At 39.3% G+C, this 14,653-nt stretch overlaps 2 protein-coding genes across 2 annotated transcripts; both read left to right on the top strand.

Moving 5' to 3' along the window:
- Positions 1 to 226: 226 nt before the first annotated feature.
- On the top strand, positions 227 to 6,380 carry LOC306772591 (delta-like protein 4). Its single transcript, XM_079262143.1, has 11 exons — positions 227 to 576; positions 661 to 912; positions 1,498 to 1,555; positions 2,010 to 2,273; positions 3,099 to 3,159; positions 3,405 to 3,535; positions 3,637 to 3,806; positions 4,056 to 4,275; positions 4,369 to 5,110; positions 5,201 to 5,294; positions 5,392 to 6,380. Exons 1-11 carry the CDS (start codon positions 523 to 525, stop codon positions 5,395 to 5,397), a joined length of 2,052 nt encoding a protein of 683 aa, XP_079118269.1. The 5' UTR covers positions 227 to 522; the 3' UTR covers positions 5,398 to 6,380.
- Positions 6,381 to 7,793: 1,413 nt separating this feature from the next.
- Positions 7,794 to 8,999, top strand: LOC306772152 (glutathione-specific gamma-glutamylcyclotransferase 1-like; the record flags this gene model as incomplete). The annotated part of the gene is made up of 3 exons (XM_079261566.1): positions 7,794 to 7,964; positions 8,096 to 8,131; positions 8,586 to 8,999. The coding sequence occupies 3 exons, from the start codon at positions 7,794 to 7,796 to the stop codon at positions 8,997 to 8,999; spliced, it is 621 nt and encodes a 206-aa protein (XP_079117692.1).
- Positions 9,000 to 14,653: the final 5,654 nt, after the last annotated feature.

The raw sequence follows: 14,653 nt of genomic DNA, 5'->3' as shown, positions 1-14,653 counted from the left end.
CATCCAAACTCTCAAAAATGTTGGCGGTGATGGGTTCAAGCAGGGGGATAAAAAGGTGGGGAGGAGAGGAGGCGGTGTTCGCTGACAGTCGGTGCACTGGCACCACAACGTGGTATATAAACTGGGAGGGACGTCAGTCGCTGGGAGTCACTGCGCTGATGCTCGCATCACTGTTGGCGACACAAGACCCGCATCAGCTCAGCAAACTCAAACAACAGCTGACCGGCACGATGGATGGGCAACATAAAGACCGCAGAATGACTCATTTGTGGATATTGACGTTACTGATATGTGTTTAACCCCAAGCACTGGATAACTCGGTCTTTTCCAACTTTTTCTTCTGGATACGGATCGCGGAGCTGGATCTTGTCCCACAGGCTTTGAAAGAAGGATTATATTTATTCTGGTCACTTTTGTTTCATCGTGACTCCATTTTTTTTTTCCTATATTCACTTGGAATTGGAGCTTTTTTCTAAGGGGGGAGAACTGATTTTTTGGGATACGCACATAAAGCTCTAAAGGATGGCCGATTGGTTCACCTCTATCCTCGCAATAGTTTTGACATTATTTACTCAGGTATTCACTTTAGAGCCTTTTAGGAAATAATTACTTATAAACTGATGCAATACTTTCAAGTGCTCATTGTTAATTTCGTTTTAGGTTTTGGGATCAAGTGTGTTCGAGATAGATCTCCATCATTTTCAGAATACGAAAGGTTTGCTGGCAAATGGACGTAGCTGCAGCATGGATGGCTGCAGGACTTTTTTCAAGGTTTGTTTGAAGAATTACCAGACAGATGTGTCTCCTGGGAGGTGTATATTTGGCAAAGCCATTACACCTGTTTTGGGAACTGATTCCTTCAGCATCCAGCAGGACGCACGTATGCGTCTGCCGCTCAACTTCACCTGGCCGGTAAGAGCACCTGCGCCCACCGTGCATGCGCAAAACTAGCTTAACTCAATTTTTTTTAACTGGAAAGTAAACAACTGATTTAATATATCTATACAGCAATGTGATCATCGTACTATACTGTGAGGGGAAAAGACATAATTAATCAGAAAAAAAGTTTTAGAATATTTTCGAATTAAACATCTAAGCTTTAGTTGATTTGCAGTAGGCCTAAATAATTTAATACCAAATTAATTACGTTGTTACACATATCTAGATATTAATTCCATAAACGTGTCAGTATATTAAATGTCATTATTATATTAAAAGCAATTGAATCCAAGCCCAGCATCTGGTTTTAATCAGTTTTCACAGATTGTTCTCCTCACGCTTGTCAAGTCTTCTCTGTTTCAGAAAGAAAATGCGTGAAAAAGTACCGAGTCTATAATTTATTTGAATGTTTTCTTGTGAAATACAACGCTATAAAATTTACCCTTTACTGTTTTGTTTAAATAAAGCTAAATAACAATCTTAATATGCATTTTAGATATGTTGGGATTTCATTCTTTTTCTTTAAAGTGACTTTTATCTCCGTTTCTCTTCCCGCAGGGTGCTTTCTCTTTACTTATTGAAGCCTGGTATTGTCCTGTAGCGGAACAGCCCAGAGGTGAGGAGATGCAAACTACTTCTTCACCACTAGAGGGAGACATAACGCGCAGAGTCACACTTAGGTGACTGCTTATCACGTATTTTAATTGCTAAACCACGCGCACGCAGTTCTGGCAAATGCATCTGGCTTCTTCACCGTCATGGGTTTCTGTTTGTTAAGGTGGATTATGAGTCACACGACAATCTTTTTACAATCAAACCACTCAAACACAATTGCACTTCCCTTGTTTTATTTTTGGCACGCATGGGAACGTGTGCATAATTTAAGTAGGAATAAGAAGCCTTGCCAAAAAGTCACATGTAACTTTTTCTGGATTTTACACATTTTTTCCTTAGGTCCTTCATAACAAGGGGGTGAATGTACATATGTTGTGGAAATAAGATATTTTAATGCTTGTTGTTCTTACTAAAAAAAACGAATGCACTGAGTTTTTTTTTCCTTATAAACACAGATGACACCAACCCAGAATTCTTGATTAGTTCTTTTGCCATCCAAAGACAACTGAGAATTGGACCCCAGTGGTCTGAGGATGTGCAGAACGGGACGCAGGCGGAGTTAAGGTACTCATACCGGATCATCTGCAATGAAAACTACTACGGGGACACTTGTTCCAAAATATGCGCCCCCAGAAACGACCGTTTCGGCCACTACACCTGCAAAGCTGACGGGCAAATAGCCTGCCTACCGGGATGGAAAGGAGAATACTGCCAAGAACGTAAGAGATTGTGAAGATTTGGCCACCTTTATGTGTTGTTTTAAGATTTCTACTCAGATTTTATGCTAGAAGCCTGAAAATTGTCTAAATGAGCTTTAAATTAGTTAGAATATGATCTGCCACAACTGATTTAACACAACTAAACCGTGTCACAAAAAGGTGTTTTAGAAAAAAAGATAAATATAACGTGTGACTTTAATTTTTACATAATTTATTTGTCCCTTCTTATTTTAAACAAGCTGCAAAGTGAAATTCTTTTTGTTTTGTTTAAAGCCTAAAGGTCTTAAATGACCTGTTACATGATCACAGTTGTGTTTGCTCTGATGTCAGACAGCCAAACAAGCGCACACCACCGATACTAAGGTGTAATTTGAGGACAGACAGCCTACTATACTTTCTCTCCAGGCGCGTGCGGTTTTAATCCAGGGCGGTGGTCGCTGAGCAGCACGCGCCGGGGTTAATCGCGGAATTATCGGGCGCCACGCGCCACTAAATTGCGGGTTCTTTTGTTGAGGCGTTGCAGGGCAGCAGCTGCAAACGGAGCTCGAACCGTCCACTGATAACAATGGGGGCAGATGTCCTGCTTTCTGAAAACAAACATCTGCCGTTTTCCAACCGTATGTTTAAGAGCGGAAAAACTGTGCAAAAGAAGTGGCGCATAAAGCGCAAAACAGGAGCGGCAAGTCACGTTTTTCCAATGACGGGGCAGGAAACATGATTTATGATCACAGGAGACAAAAAATAGAATTGATTATAGAATAATAAGAGCTTTTTGAAATGCTTATTTTCCAGTTTTAAGCTTTTAATATCCATGTTTCTCTCCAGCAATCTGTCTTGAGGGATGCAATGAAAGAAATGGAACATGCACCTTACCAGGAGAGTGCAAGTGAGTATCTATTAGCTTTTTCCATCTCATATGAGGAATCTCACTCTAAAACTAAAACTTCCAGAAATCTATAATAATTCAGAATATGTAAAGGTAATCATTTTAATGATCTCATGAACAAAATGAGTGTGTAAAGAGAATAGGCTTTTTCATAAGTTTTCTTTTTCTAGTGATATTACTTTTTTTGTTTCTGTGAGTGAGCGTGTTTATGTGTGAGCTAACTGTCATGTTTTGTGTGTGAACAGATGCAGAGAGGGCTGGCAGGGACTCTTTTGTGATGTGTGTAAACTCCATCCATCTTGTAAACATGGTACCTGCAGAGAGCCCTGGCAGTGCACCTGCAAAGAAGGCTGGGGGGGCATCTTTTGTGACCAAGGTGTGCAACTGCCTCATTCTTTCAAAGAAAAGGGAAACAGATGATAGAATGTAGTGCCCCTTTTGCTGCCATTGTTCATCTCTCCACCCATTTGTTTTCAGACCTGAACTACTGCACCCATCATAAACCCTGTGCAAATGGAGCCACGTGTATGAACACAGGCCAGGGCAGCTACACCTGCGCCTGCTTGCCAGGTTTCACCGGGGTTAACTGTGACTCTGAAGTCCGAGAGTGTGACAGCAAGCCCTGTCACAACGGAGGCCAGTGCCTGGTGAGTCCGGAAGTCTCTGTCTCTCCTTTCCCACAACACAGGCTTTCCTGTTTTTGTTTTTGCCTCGTTCTATCTGCTACTCCAGGAGGATGCTATCGATTGTCAAGTCAGTAGATGACCCAGTTCACAGGCTGCACACTGTAAATAAATTCAGACTAAGAAGAATGGGGTTTGTCAGGGCAGTCGTGAACAGGATACGATAAAAAAACATCTGACACAGAACTTTTTGATAAACTTTTTTCCCTACAGGATTCTGAGAACGGCTATAGATGCGTATGCCCACAAGGATTTGAAGGGCCACACTGTGAGCACAAGATGCTGACTTGCGCGGACACACCATGCTTCCATGGAGGCAAGTGCAAAGAGAGGGATGATGGGCGCAGCTACATATGCGAGTGTCCAGCTGGATACACGGGACTCAACTGTGAGAAAAAAGTGGATAAATGTACCTCGCTGCAGTGTGCCAATGGTAAAACATCTGTCTCACAACATCAAAAGTCAGTCTTTACCTTTAAGAAACCTGCATCAAAAATAATCCCTAATGGCGATGTGTTTTTCACAGGTGGACATTGTGTGCTCCACGGTAACACAAGACTGTGCAGCTGTCGCTCGGGCTTCACAGGGCTGCGCTGTGAGATCAACATCAATGAATGTGCCAGAAACCCTTGTGCAAACGGCTCCACCTGCATAGACCGCATTAATGACTACACCTGCACTTGCCCCCCTGGATACACAGGCCGCCACTGCGACAAGCCCACAGACCATTGTGCCTCTCACCCCTGCATTAACGGTGGGGTCTGCACCATAGGACTGAAAAGCCAGCCGGTTTGCATCTGCCCTCCCCATTACAGCGGCTCTCAGTGCCAGCTCAGTGAAAACCCCCCACCCAATACCCCCAGCCCCAATAAAGGCTTGGAGTCCAGTGAAAAGCTGAACTTGGCTGCCATCAGCTTGGGCGCAGGCCTGTTGGTTGTTGTGGTGCTCCTCTGCCTGGCACTGGTAGCGGCACGTCACAGAAAGAAGCAGCGAAACAAGGAGCGCGACTCAGAGACAATGAACAACCTCTCCAAGGTGGACTTTCAGAAAGAGAACCTAATCTCCACCATCGAGCTCAAGAACACTAATAATAAAATTGATTCAGAGGTGGACTGTCCCACGGAAAAGTTGAATCATAAATACATCAACAACTATCACCTGGACTATAAATCCTCCATGGGGTACAAGGATGAACTGTCCCTTCTGGACAAAGATGAAAACTGTGAAAAGACAATAGAAGAGAAAAAACATTTCAGTAGAATGTACAGGTAAGCATGCAGGAACAGATACTTGGAAAATGTTTAGTTTCTTTATTCATGTTTTTGTGCTCAATAACATGCAGTGTCCTTATTTCACAGTGAAGGGCCAGACGGTAGAATATCCTCCAGAGATTCAACGTACCAGTCGTTCATTGTGTTAGAAGAGAAAAATGAATGCGTCATTGCAACTGAGGTAAGCTTTAGCTTAACTTTAAATGTTTAATAAAGCAGGATTTATCTTTAAAACTGAGATTGTCACCTTATTTTTGTTTAATCTCTTTCTTTTCCAGGTATAATAATTGGAACTTGTTACTTATTGTCAACGTTGGATCTCTTGTGGACTGTTTACAAGTGTGAAGAGACTGGGAATTATTTAAATGCAAGTTGCTGCTCTTGAAAACTTGATAACTGGATGGAGCTTGTGTGCTCTTTGACTGCAATAGAACTGAAGCTACTAATCTGTGTGAGAATGTACAGAACTGAAAAAAAGCAGACTTTTTTAGGGAAAAAAAACAACAAATCTGGCTTCTGGACTGGACGGTGATGTTTTTGACTGAAACTTCCCGTCTCCTCCATCCAAATGAATCCAAAGGCAGGAAAACATTTTCACCTGTGTGCTGGTTGAGAGAAGAAAACTGTCTCAATGTGTTCCTTGACATCTAATTGCAGTAATCAGCAATCAAACAAATCAAGTGTGGAAGGAGCCAGCCTGTTCCATTACATGTGACTTGCAGTGTGCTATGCAAACAAAAATGAACTTGCAACGTGCAAAATCAGAAGAGACACAAAAAACTACTGAAAACGGTTCATTTTTTTGAGGGATGTTTAGATTATTTAGTTGTAAGTCAAACCCAATTTATAAAGAATGTATGCAGACTAGATCACAAAGCCTTATATGTGTATTTAAAACAAAACACACCCTGCCTTATCTTTTGATTTCTTTGCACAGCAACTTGGAGGTAACAATATATGATCAAAAAGCTGCAATATGCTAAAATGTCATGCAGGGAAACTAATGATTGGACCTTGTCTGTTATATGCAAGATTACCTTTTAATAAAGACAAAGATACACAAAGTGACTATCATACCAAGGACGCCTTCAATGGAAATTACTGAACCAATAATGCTATTTTGTAAGATTAGTCATTCCTTAGTAATTTAATTATATGGAGCACTGATCTTTCTCTTTTCATGTTTTATAAGATTATTTTGTATATACTGTATATTTATATGTTAAGATTAGAATATGGCTTGTACATTTGGTTTTTTTTAAGTTGATGCCACCAAAAAGGGTGAATTTATTTTTCAATTGTTTTTTCGTTGTTATTGTTGTTTTTTGTTTTGTGTGTGTTCGATTATTATTTTTTTGCTATAAAAAGACACATGGAATACATATCTGGTACACTGTTTGTTTGTCAGTCTTTGCTGGTGGAGTGTGCACGCGGTCAAATAGAAACATGTAAATGTTGCAGCCATCTAGAAACTATTGTGTGAGCTGATGTGAAAGTAAATCCATCGTCTATAGCTGCAGCAGTCTTTGACTTTGTAGCCTTTCTACAGATTCCATGTCTATGTCCTTAATGAAGTCTGTGTCAGTGTGATGTGAGATCAATGTGCTACCATTCAGTGGACAGCATTGTAAATGGCGGCAATGTAAGGAAATATTCAGACAAAAACAAAAAATATACACACTTAAAAGTCTTTATGTGAAAATAAAGAGTCCTTGTGGTCTTCAAATTTAACTACTTCCCTGAGCACCCAAACAAAGGACAAAGAGATCATTGCAAAGCAGCATAAACCTGCACTTGACATATGCATTACAGAAGCAGAAATTATTAAAGACTTCAGCTATGGCTTTCATATCCACTTGGGGGCAGCAGGATTTATGTGTAGGTGAAATAGTTTGTTTCTTTCTTTTTCATCTCCTACCTCATGAGATACATCATGCATATCGACAGAGGACAAATGATCCATGCATCAGACTCCATGGGTACAATGGTGTTAGACCGCAGACACCTAATGAGCTTAAGACAGCACGGATAAAATAGTCCTGGCTATTTTTAGATAATGTGATTACCTGGTGATACTGGACTATCACTGACCGGCTCTTTAGGATACAAAAGTTGCTTTAAAGTTTACTAAATGAATAATATGGTATTAATGAGGGCATGTGCACTTGTGTGATTTAAATTATTTTGAAAGAAACTTCAAATATAATCTTATTATATAATAATAATTCATATTACAAATCACTGCAGTGATTTAATTAGATCCTTTAAAAAAAACAAAACAAAGAGCGTTATTATTATTGTTATATATCAAGTCTTGTCTCCAAACAGTCAACTTCGATGTTTTCAAGATCTTGAACTTGGTGATGGGTGTCGCCAGTAGACGATTTTTATTGGTTTATCATTTTGCCAAGCCCGCCTTCCTTGCAATTTGATTGGCTTATATCTTGTCACTCTGACGCAATCCGAACAACAAATACACGTGTTGTACTTGGAAATGCGAAGGAGACAGGGACAGTGTTTACTCTTTCGTGTAAAAATAGACGAAGCTCTTTTCACAAGACGTCATTATTATGTTCAAGAAGGTTTCTACTCACAACTTTTTAACTAGTCTAGAGGATTATTAGCATGAAAAACATTAAATAAGAGACACTTGTTTTTACTTTACTGTCAATTGATCACAATGAAACCTCAGGACATTATAAAGGACAAGAGCAGCTTGTGGATATTTGGATATGGCTCCTTAGTGTGGAAACCAGATTTTCCATATAATAGAAGCAAAATTGGCTTCATTAAAGGATACAAGAGAAGGTTCTGGCATGGAGATGATTTTCATCGAGGAGACAAAGAAAAGGTGAGGAAAAGAAAAACATGAATACATGGCAGTGCTCCCGAATATTTTCTCTTGACTTCAGAATCATCAAATTTATCATGCCAGGTATTTAGAGGATTGTAAGATGTTGTCACTGTTTGCTTGCTTTGTAGCCAGGCAGAGTTGTCACACTGCTGGCAGATCAAGAGGTAAGTTTATATTTTTGTTTATTTAATCTATATACAGCATCTGATCATAATTCATAGTCTCCATATAATTATTACACAATGTGAAAGGACATTTTCTGTCAGGCAACTTTACATCCTCTGCTTGGTCAGAATATGTGATACTTTATGAAAGGGAGTAAACTGTATAAACCCATAAACTTTCCACAGAATTCTTGATTCTTTTGTGCTTTCCAGCTTCTAACAATGATTTATTCTTTGAAATGTTGTAACAAAATGTGCGTATGTGAAGGATTGTGACTTACATTTAACATCTCAAATAGTCATACACTCAATTCTTGTCATTTTCATTAATCACAGTTTTGTATTTTGAAAAAGTCAAAACATGCTAATTAGTTTCTGTAGTGAACTTGACATGTGTTTTATCAAACTCTGCGAGGTTCTAACTTTAAATGCTGTGGCTTGTGTTTTCCTCCAGGCTTGTACATGGGGCGTTGCCTATGAGGTGCCAGAGTCACACATTGAAGAATCCCTTCATTATCTAAACATGAGAGAAGTTGTGCTTGGAGGTTACACAACTGAGATGGTGGAGTTTACCCCTAAAGAGAAGAATCCAGCTCCATTGTTGGCCCTTGTTTACATTGCTACCTCTGACAACCCCATCTACCTCGGCCCAGCCTCAGATATGGAGATCGCCACCCAGATTTCCATCTGCAGCGGCAACACGGGCCACAATATTGAATATCTGCTCCGGCTTGCAGAGTTCATGAGGCTCTACTGTCCTGAGGTGGAAGATGAGCACCTTTTCTCGATTGAGGCAGCTGTTCTGAACATTTTCCGTGACTGCGGTGGGATCAAAGACCAAAACTCTTTACTACTGGGAGCTGTTTAATAGACTGCACACAGCATCCCTCATATGATTTTTTACAGTTTGATAGAAAAATGAAGTCCTGCAGGGGAGTACTTGGTGCTAATAAATGCTGATTTGGTAATGCAGCTTTATTAACACATTTTTTTTTTACATTTCCTCAACTGTGACAATTAAGACTTTAATTTACAAGACATATTAAACTGAAACATATAATGCTTTTGAAATGCACACTAATATGTACTTCTTTTGTTCTAATCAGATGATGTTTCAGGATTATTATAATGATACGGAATGTGACCAGAATGCATTTTAATAAAAACCAATAACTTTAAATGATTTTTTTTTGTTTGTTTATTTTCCCCTGCTGTTTTGCAGAAAGGTTTCTATGTCTCATATGCATTTATGCCTCATGCATACAAAACCCCTCTTACCTCGTGTTCCAGTATCACATGGTTCAGGAATGTTGACTCTCATTGCTGAAATGCTGACTTATCCAAGAACTGCAGAGACAAAGAAGGTTTCTGATATGTGTTGGGCTTTTTTCCCCATTTCATGTGCATGCATTTACTGTTTTAATTTTTAATCTGGATTTTTTTGTGGACTTTTCTATCCAAGTTTTTCACAGATGAACGTGAAAACATGTTCCCTTTAGCCAGGGCTATGATCCCATAAAATCTTTAAAACACAGTGGGTCTATCTAATGAAAAAGTTTGGTATGCAGCTGAGCGTTCCTTAAAGACAAAACTTTAAGCAAAATTCCAGTTAAAATTCACGTGTCCCAGATAAATAAAAAGCACAAGGAATCTGTATTTTTTAATTGAATTACTTACATTTTATTAATATATAACACTGTCAATTTTTCAAAAACATAAAGCATTTGAGGGGAAAGCACACAAAAAAATAGCATAACTTGTACAGTGTCCAGCAATGCAGGAATAGTTTGCGTACTTCTCTGCACACTGCTCTCACTGTATAGAAAATGTACAGAAAGTTTTGGAGGTGGGGAAACAGATCATGTTTCCCTCCCTGTCTGAGCCTTGAGCACATTGCGGTTACATGTGCACAAGCCATATGTCAGGCTGAAAAAAAAGTCATTTCAGCCTTGATAAACAAGCCCACATGTTGAGCCTCACTTTTTTTTGTGGTACAGTTCTGCTTTCCTCAAGAAGTCAGCCCAAAAAGTAGGTCAAAGGTCTGAGCTGTGGAAACAGGAAGCATGCTGCTCAAAGAGAATTTACATGTAGCAAGCATGTTTGGCGGACATGTACAGAAAGTTCCCAAACTTTGATAGACCTGTACAATCTGTCAGACGTTGGGAGGAAAAAGTGCGAACAGATACATGAGGGAGCTGTTTGTGACTTCCACTGTTGTGAACAAATCACAAACATGAATATACACACACACAAAAAACCAAACTAAAACACCACTTCTCAGCGCAGTAACTTTACACAATGTTTAATATGAACCAATGTGAGCTGCTATATAGCCAGGCAGACAGTATCATAAATGTTTGGCTTTCGTCTCCCTCAGTACATGTTTATGTCTACTACAAATAACAACCTGGTACAAACTGTCCACCATAAACATAAACATATCAGATAACAGCAAATGGGATGAACTTTTTACCCCCTTGTCCCAGCTCCACTGTCAATTTACTCTTTCTATACTGTTCACATGACATTCACCCTGATTCATTAAAGGAACTGTTGATCTTTCTCTAATTTCTCTTCTGAGGCTCATCCTCTCTGCTTCTTGCTACAGCAATCACTTTGGTTAATGTGATTCCAGACAACGTATAAGCTATGCCAAAATAAATGTTCCTACTACACAGAGCAACTTCAGTTACTCTGAATGTTGTTATGATATTACTCTGAATCATCTTATAAAAGCTCTTGTGAAGCCTCTAATAAGTATTTTACATACCTCAGCAGTTTTAAGTATAGCTGCCATCAGGTGAGAGACAGATGACATCTTGAAAAGATTGCCAGGCTATCACAACCACAAGAAAACATGCACAATTAACTCTGGGAACAATTTAAATCACCAGTCACCTTTTTAATGTTTTAGACTGTTGTGGAGCCGAAGTACTTTGAGAAAACTCAGGAGCACAGCTGGGTTTCAATCCATGAGCTTTGTTGCTGTGAAGTGATGCTGGTTCTGTTTGCAGGCAGCTCAGTTATGCTCCAAATGTGCAATCTTCATTCTGCAGCAACAAGACCAACTTATTCTGGCAGATTTCTATAAAATATTAACAATAATCACAAGACAGTCAGTAACATCCCCATGCCACAGTCAGGACTCTTTGGCAAAGTGAAGGAGGAATATTAGACTGTCGTCACAGCATGTTCAGATATGAGCAAACATCTACGTTTTGGTTTAAAACACTTGGTCTTAATGAAAGTAGAAGAACAAACCTAAATTGCTATGATACTCCGTTTTTCTGTCGAGTTACTTTTGTGCTCAGAAGCACAAAAAAGCAAGCAGATGAAGTCCTGTCTGCTGGCATTGATCAATAGACCATGCAACTATATAAAGTCTGGCCTTGAGACTGCTCTGAATATACACAATACCACAAAGTGCTGACTGAGGTCATGTCCTCATAATGTGCATTTGACTTGGAAAAGTGGTTACACCTTTTCAAAAACATTATGCATTTGGGAACCTCCACCTGCATGTTAATGTGAACCCGGTTTGAACTCCGACCCTTGATCTGAGCTTGGTCTGAGGTCACGCTGAGGTCACTCTGGAAGTGTGCTAAAGAGAAAACGATAGGTCCACTAATGGAGTCTATCTGCTTTAGAGACTTTGAACTCTCACAAAGCAGGTCAACTCTCTCCTGCCTGTGGACATGAGTGATGCACAGTTACAAAGTCTTCTTCGTCACAAGAGGAAGACCATTCGTTAATAAGGTACACAAAATGGCTAATTAGTCATCAGGAAACTTGAAGCTTTTTAAAATGATCTATAAATCAACAAAAATAGACACTGAAGCTAATTTTCCATGTGTTGTAACAAAACTAGAGACTTTCTGAATGCTCAGATCAAAACACTGAATTTGTTTTTTTGGTTGGGGCCTGAACGTCTGCTCATCTGGTTTCATTGCTACGGAGAGAGAACAGAGTGGTTTGGACTCATCAGTCACTGGGCAATGATTAACAATGTTATTTAATCCATTTATCATCTCTTGTGGTTGATGTGAACATTGTTTCTTCTCACCCAAACAGAGCATGACTCACACCCTCTGGATATTTTAATGTGATTTTGAGGCAGGAGTTGGAGGACTGGAGCAGGCTGGGTAGGAGAGCTGCCTCCCGCTTTGTTAGCCTCCTCTATTCTTTGGGTCCAGCACATTTTTTACCCGCTTAATTTCATTTTCCTAATTTTATTTTCACTAAAATCTCCTCAGCTGGCCAGACCTGGACACTGAGGGTCAGGGATGAAAATGTGCATGTTGTTCTGTATGATGAAGAAGGTTATCACCGTGTTTTTAGGTTGATATTCATCATGCTAACAATTGCTTAAATGCAGCAAATTATCAAAAGATCAATCTACATAATGCATAATTATGTGGAGGTTGATTGTTTTGTTCACAATCACACCATTAGAAATAGTTTCCTTTGAGTCTGTTATGGTTTTGAAGCATGGCATGAAACTTCATTACAAGTATATTTGAGCCAAAATTGGTACGAAGGGGAGGTAAGGGGTGAACTTTCTGATCGATGGAACAAACATTTTAAACTGCAGCAAATGACCTTGTAGTAGTATCTGCAGGTGCAAAAGACCAGATAATGTGACCTTCAACAAGTAGCCAAACCTAGCCAACAAAATATGTAGCTACTTATTGATATTGATTTACTTTCAGGTTATCAGTGTTTTATTTCTTTGTTGTCTTGTGATTGAATATTGAATGCACCTCTAATGGTGGTCTGCAAATTCTTTCCTTATATTCTTCCACACCATTACTTCAAACAACTTCTTGATTGTAAATGTGATTAAGATAATCCTTTTTGACTATTTCTTTGCTAAGCTTAATAAATATACTAAAGATTAGTACGTACACCACATAAGACAACTATGGTTGCTCCAAACATCTGTCAGTGTGCACTTTCATTTATTGACTGATTTGCAGTAAAAGCTCAGTATGTTGCATTAGAGCATTCAGATTTACAGCTCCTCTTATTTTAGCTATAATAAAGGCAATCAATCAATAAAAGACACTTACCATACAGTCAGGGCTCTTTAGATGAGTCCCTGAGGTTGCTCTGTTACAGAATAGCCTGCTTAATGTGATATCCATAAGCTTGCCATTTTATGTTCTTTTGTATTTCAAGCAGTTATTTTCTCTCTTTCTCTTTTGTGTTATGACTAAAAACTTAGTTAGAAAGTTTATATTAATAAATATATAACTATTATTTATATATTGTTAATATTAATACATATATTAATAACTGTTGGCAAGCGTGGGTAGATAAAACCTACATTCATCTAGCTGTCTGGCATTGTGGGTATGTTTGAACCCTCCACATTTTAAAGCGTAATGGATTAAAGCTGCAGTAGGTAATGTTGGGGAGCCAGCAAAATGTGAAAGTGGTACCCTATCTTGGCTCTTCCCACTCTGGTTTTGCTACTTGCCTAATCCAAGGCTTTTTCCTTACCTCAGCCAAGGGGGTTGTTTTTCCCGGCGTTTATCTGTTTGTGTTCAAGGTAACTCAAAAAGTTATGGACAGATTTTAATGAAATTTTAAGGAATTGTTGGAAATGTAAAAAGGAAGAATAGATTTAATTTTGGTGGTGATCCAGATCACCGTTTGGATCCAGGAATTTTTTTAATGCAGTGGTGGGAGTTTCTGCTCTCCGAGTGCTTCTCTAGTCCGCAGCTTTTTCCACCAATGATATTCTGTTTCTCGGCTGTTTAGAGGGAGGAGGCAAATAAACCGAGCCGGGTCGGAGAAATCTTTCCCGCATTTTCTCAGCCATGAAGGCGCTTGCCAAATATAAGAAAGGAACAACTTCAATTTGGCCTGAAAATTTTGATTGGTCAGAGTTTTTACAGACTTACTGTAAACTGAGGGGTCTAAATATATTTCTTACTGTTCATGATTACAAAATTTACAGACTACTTCTATGGCTGAGAAACCACTTCACCCAGAACACCATGTTAAATGTCGAGCATTTCACCGTGCAAGTAATTTGAAATTAAAAAAGCTAAATTGATAAGTCGTGGAAAACACATCAATAGTTCAGTTCTTTTACATATTCCCAGAAGCTGTGATCAGGAACCAGCATGCAAAGAAGCAAAGTCTTGAATACAATGAAGTTCACATTGTTTTACCAACCCATTCACTCTGACTTTTGATTTTAATGATGGCCGTGAAACTTTAAGGACTCCAAGCTCTCAGGCACCCTTATTCACTTTCTTAGCAAGAATCAAAAGGCCCCGGAGGTTTCCTGCCATTTTTCTCTTGAGTGTTTTCTCTCAAAGAGCCGGAAAGGCAGCTGTGTTTCCCACACTCTCACAGAGCTTCTGCATCTGAGTCATTTTGCACTGCTGCACCTCACAGGCTTGCAGCTGCAGCGTCATTGTGATGGCGTCAAGCACTCTATGCTGCAGCATGTTTTACTTTTTGATTGAAATCGCCATTGATTAAAGACCATTTTGTAATCTATAAACTAGT

This window comes from Telmatherina bonti (genome assembly GCF_933228915.1).
Source record: "Telmatherina bonti genome assembly, chromosome: 22".
Classification (NCBI taxonomy): Eukaryota; Metazoa; Chordata; class Actinopteri; order Atheriniformes; family Telmatherinidae; genus Telmatherina; species Telmatherina bonti.
Note: the sequence above shows the minus strand (reverse complement) of the source record. Positions and strands in the feature narration are given on the sequence as shown.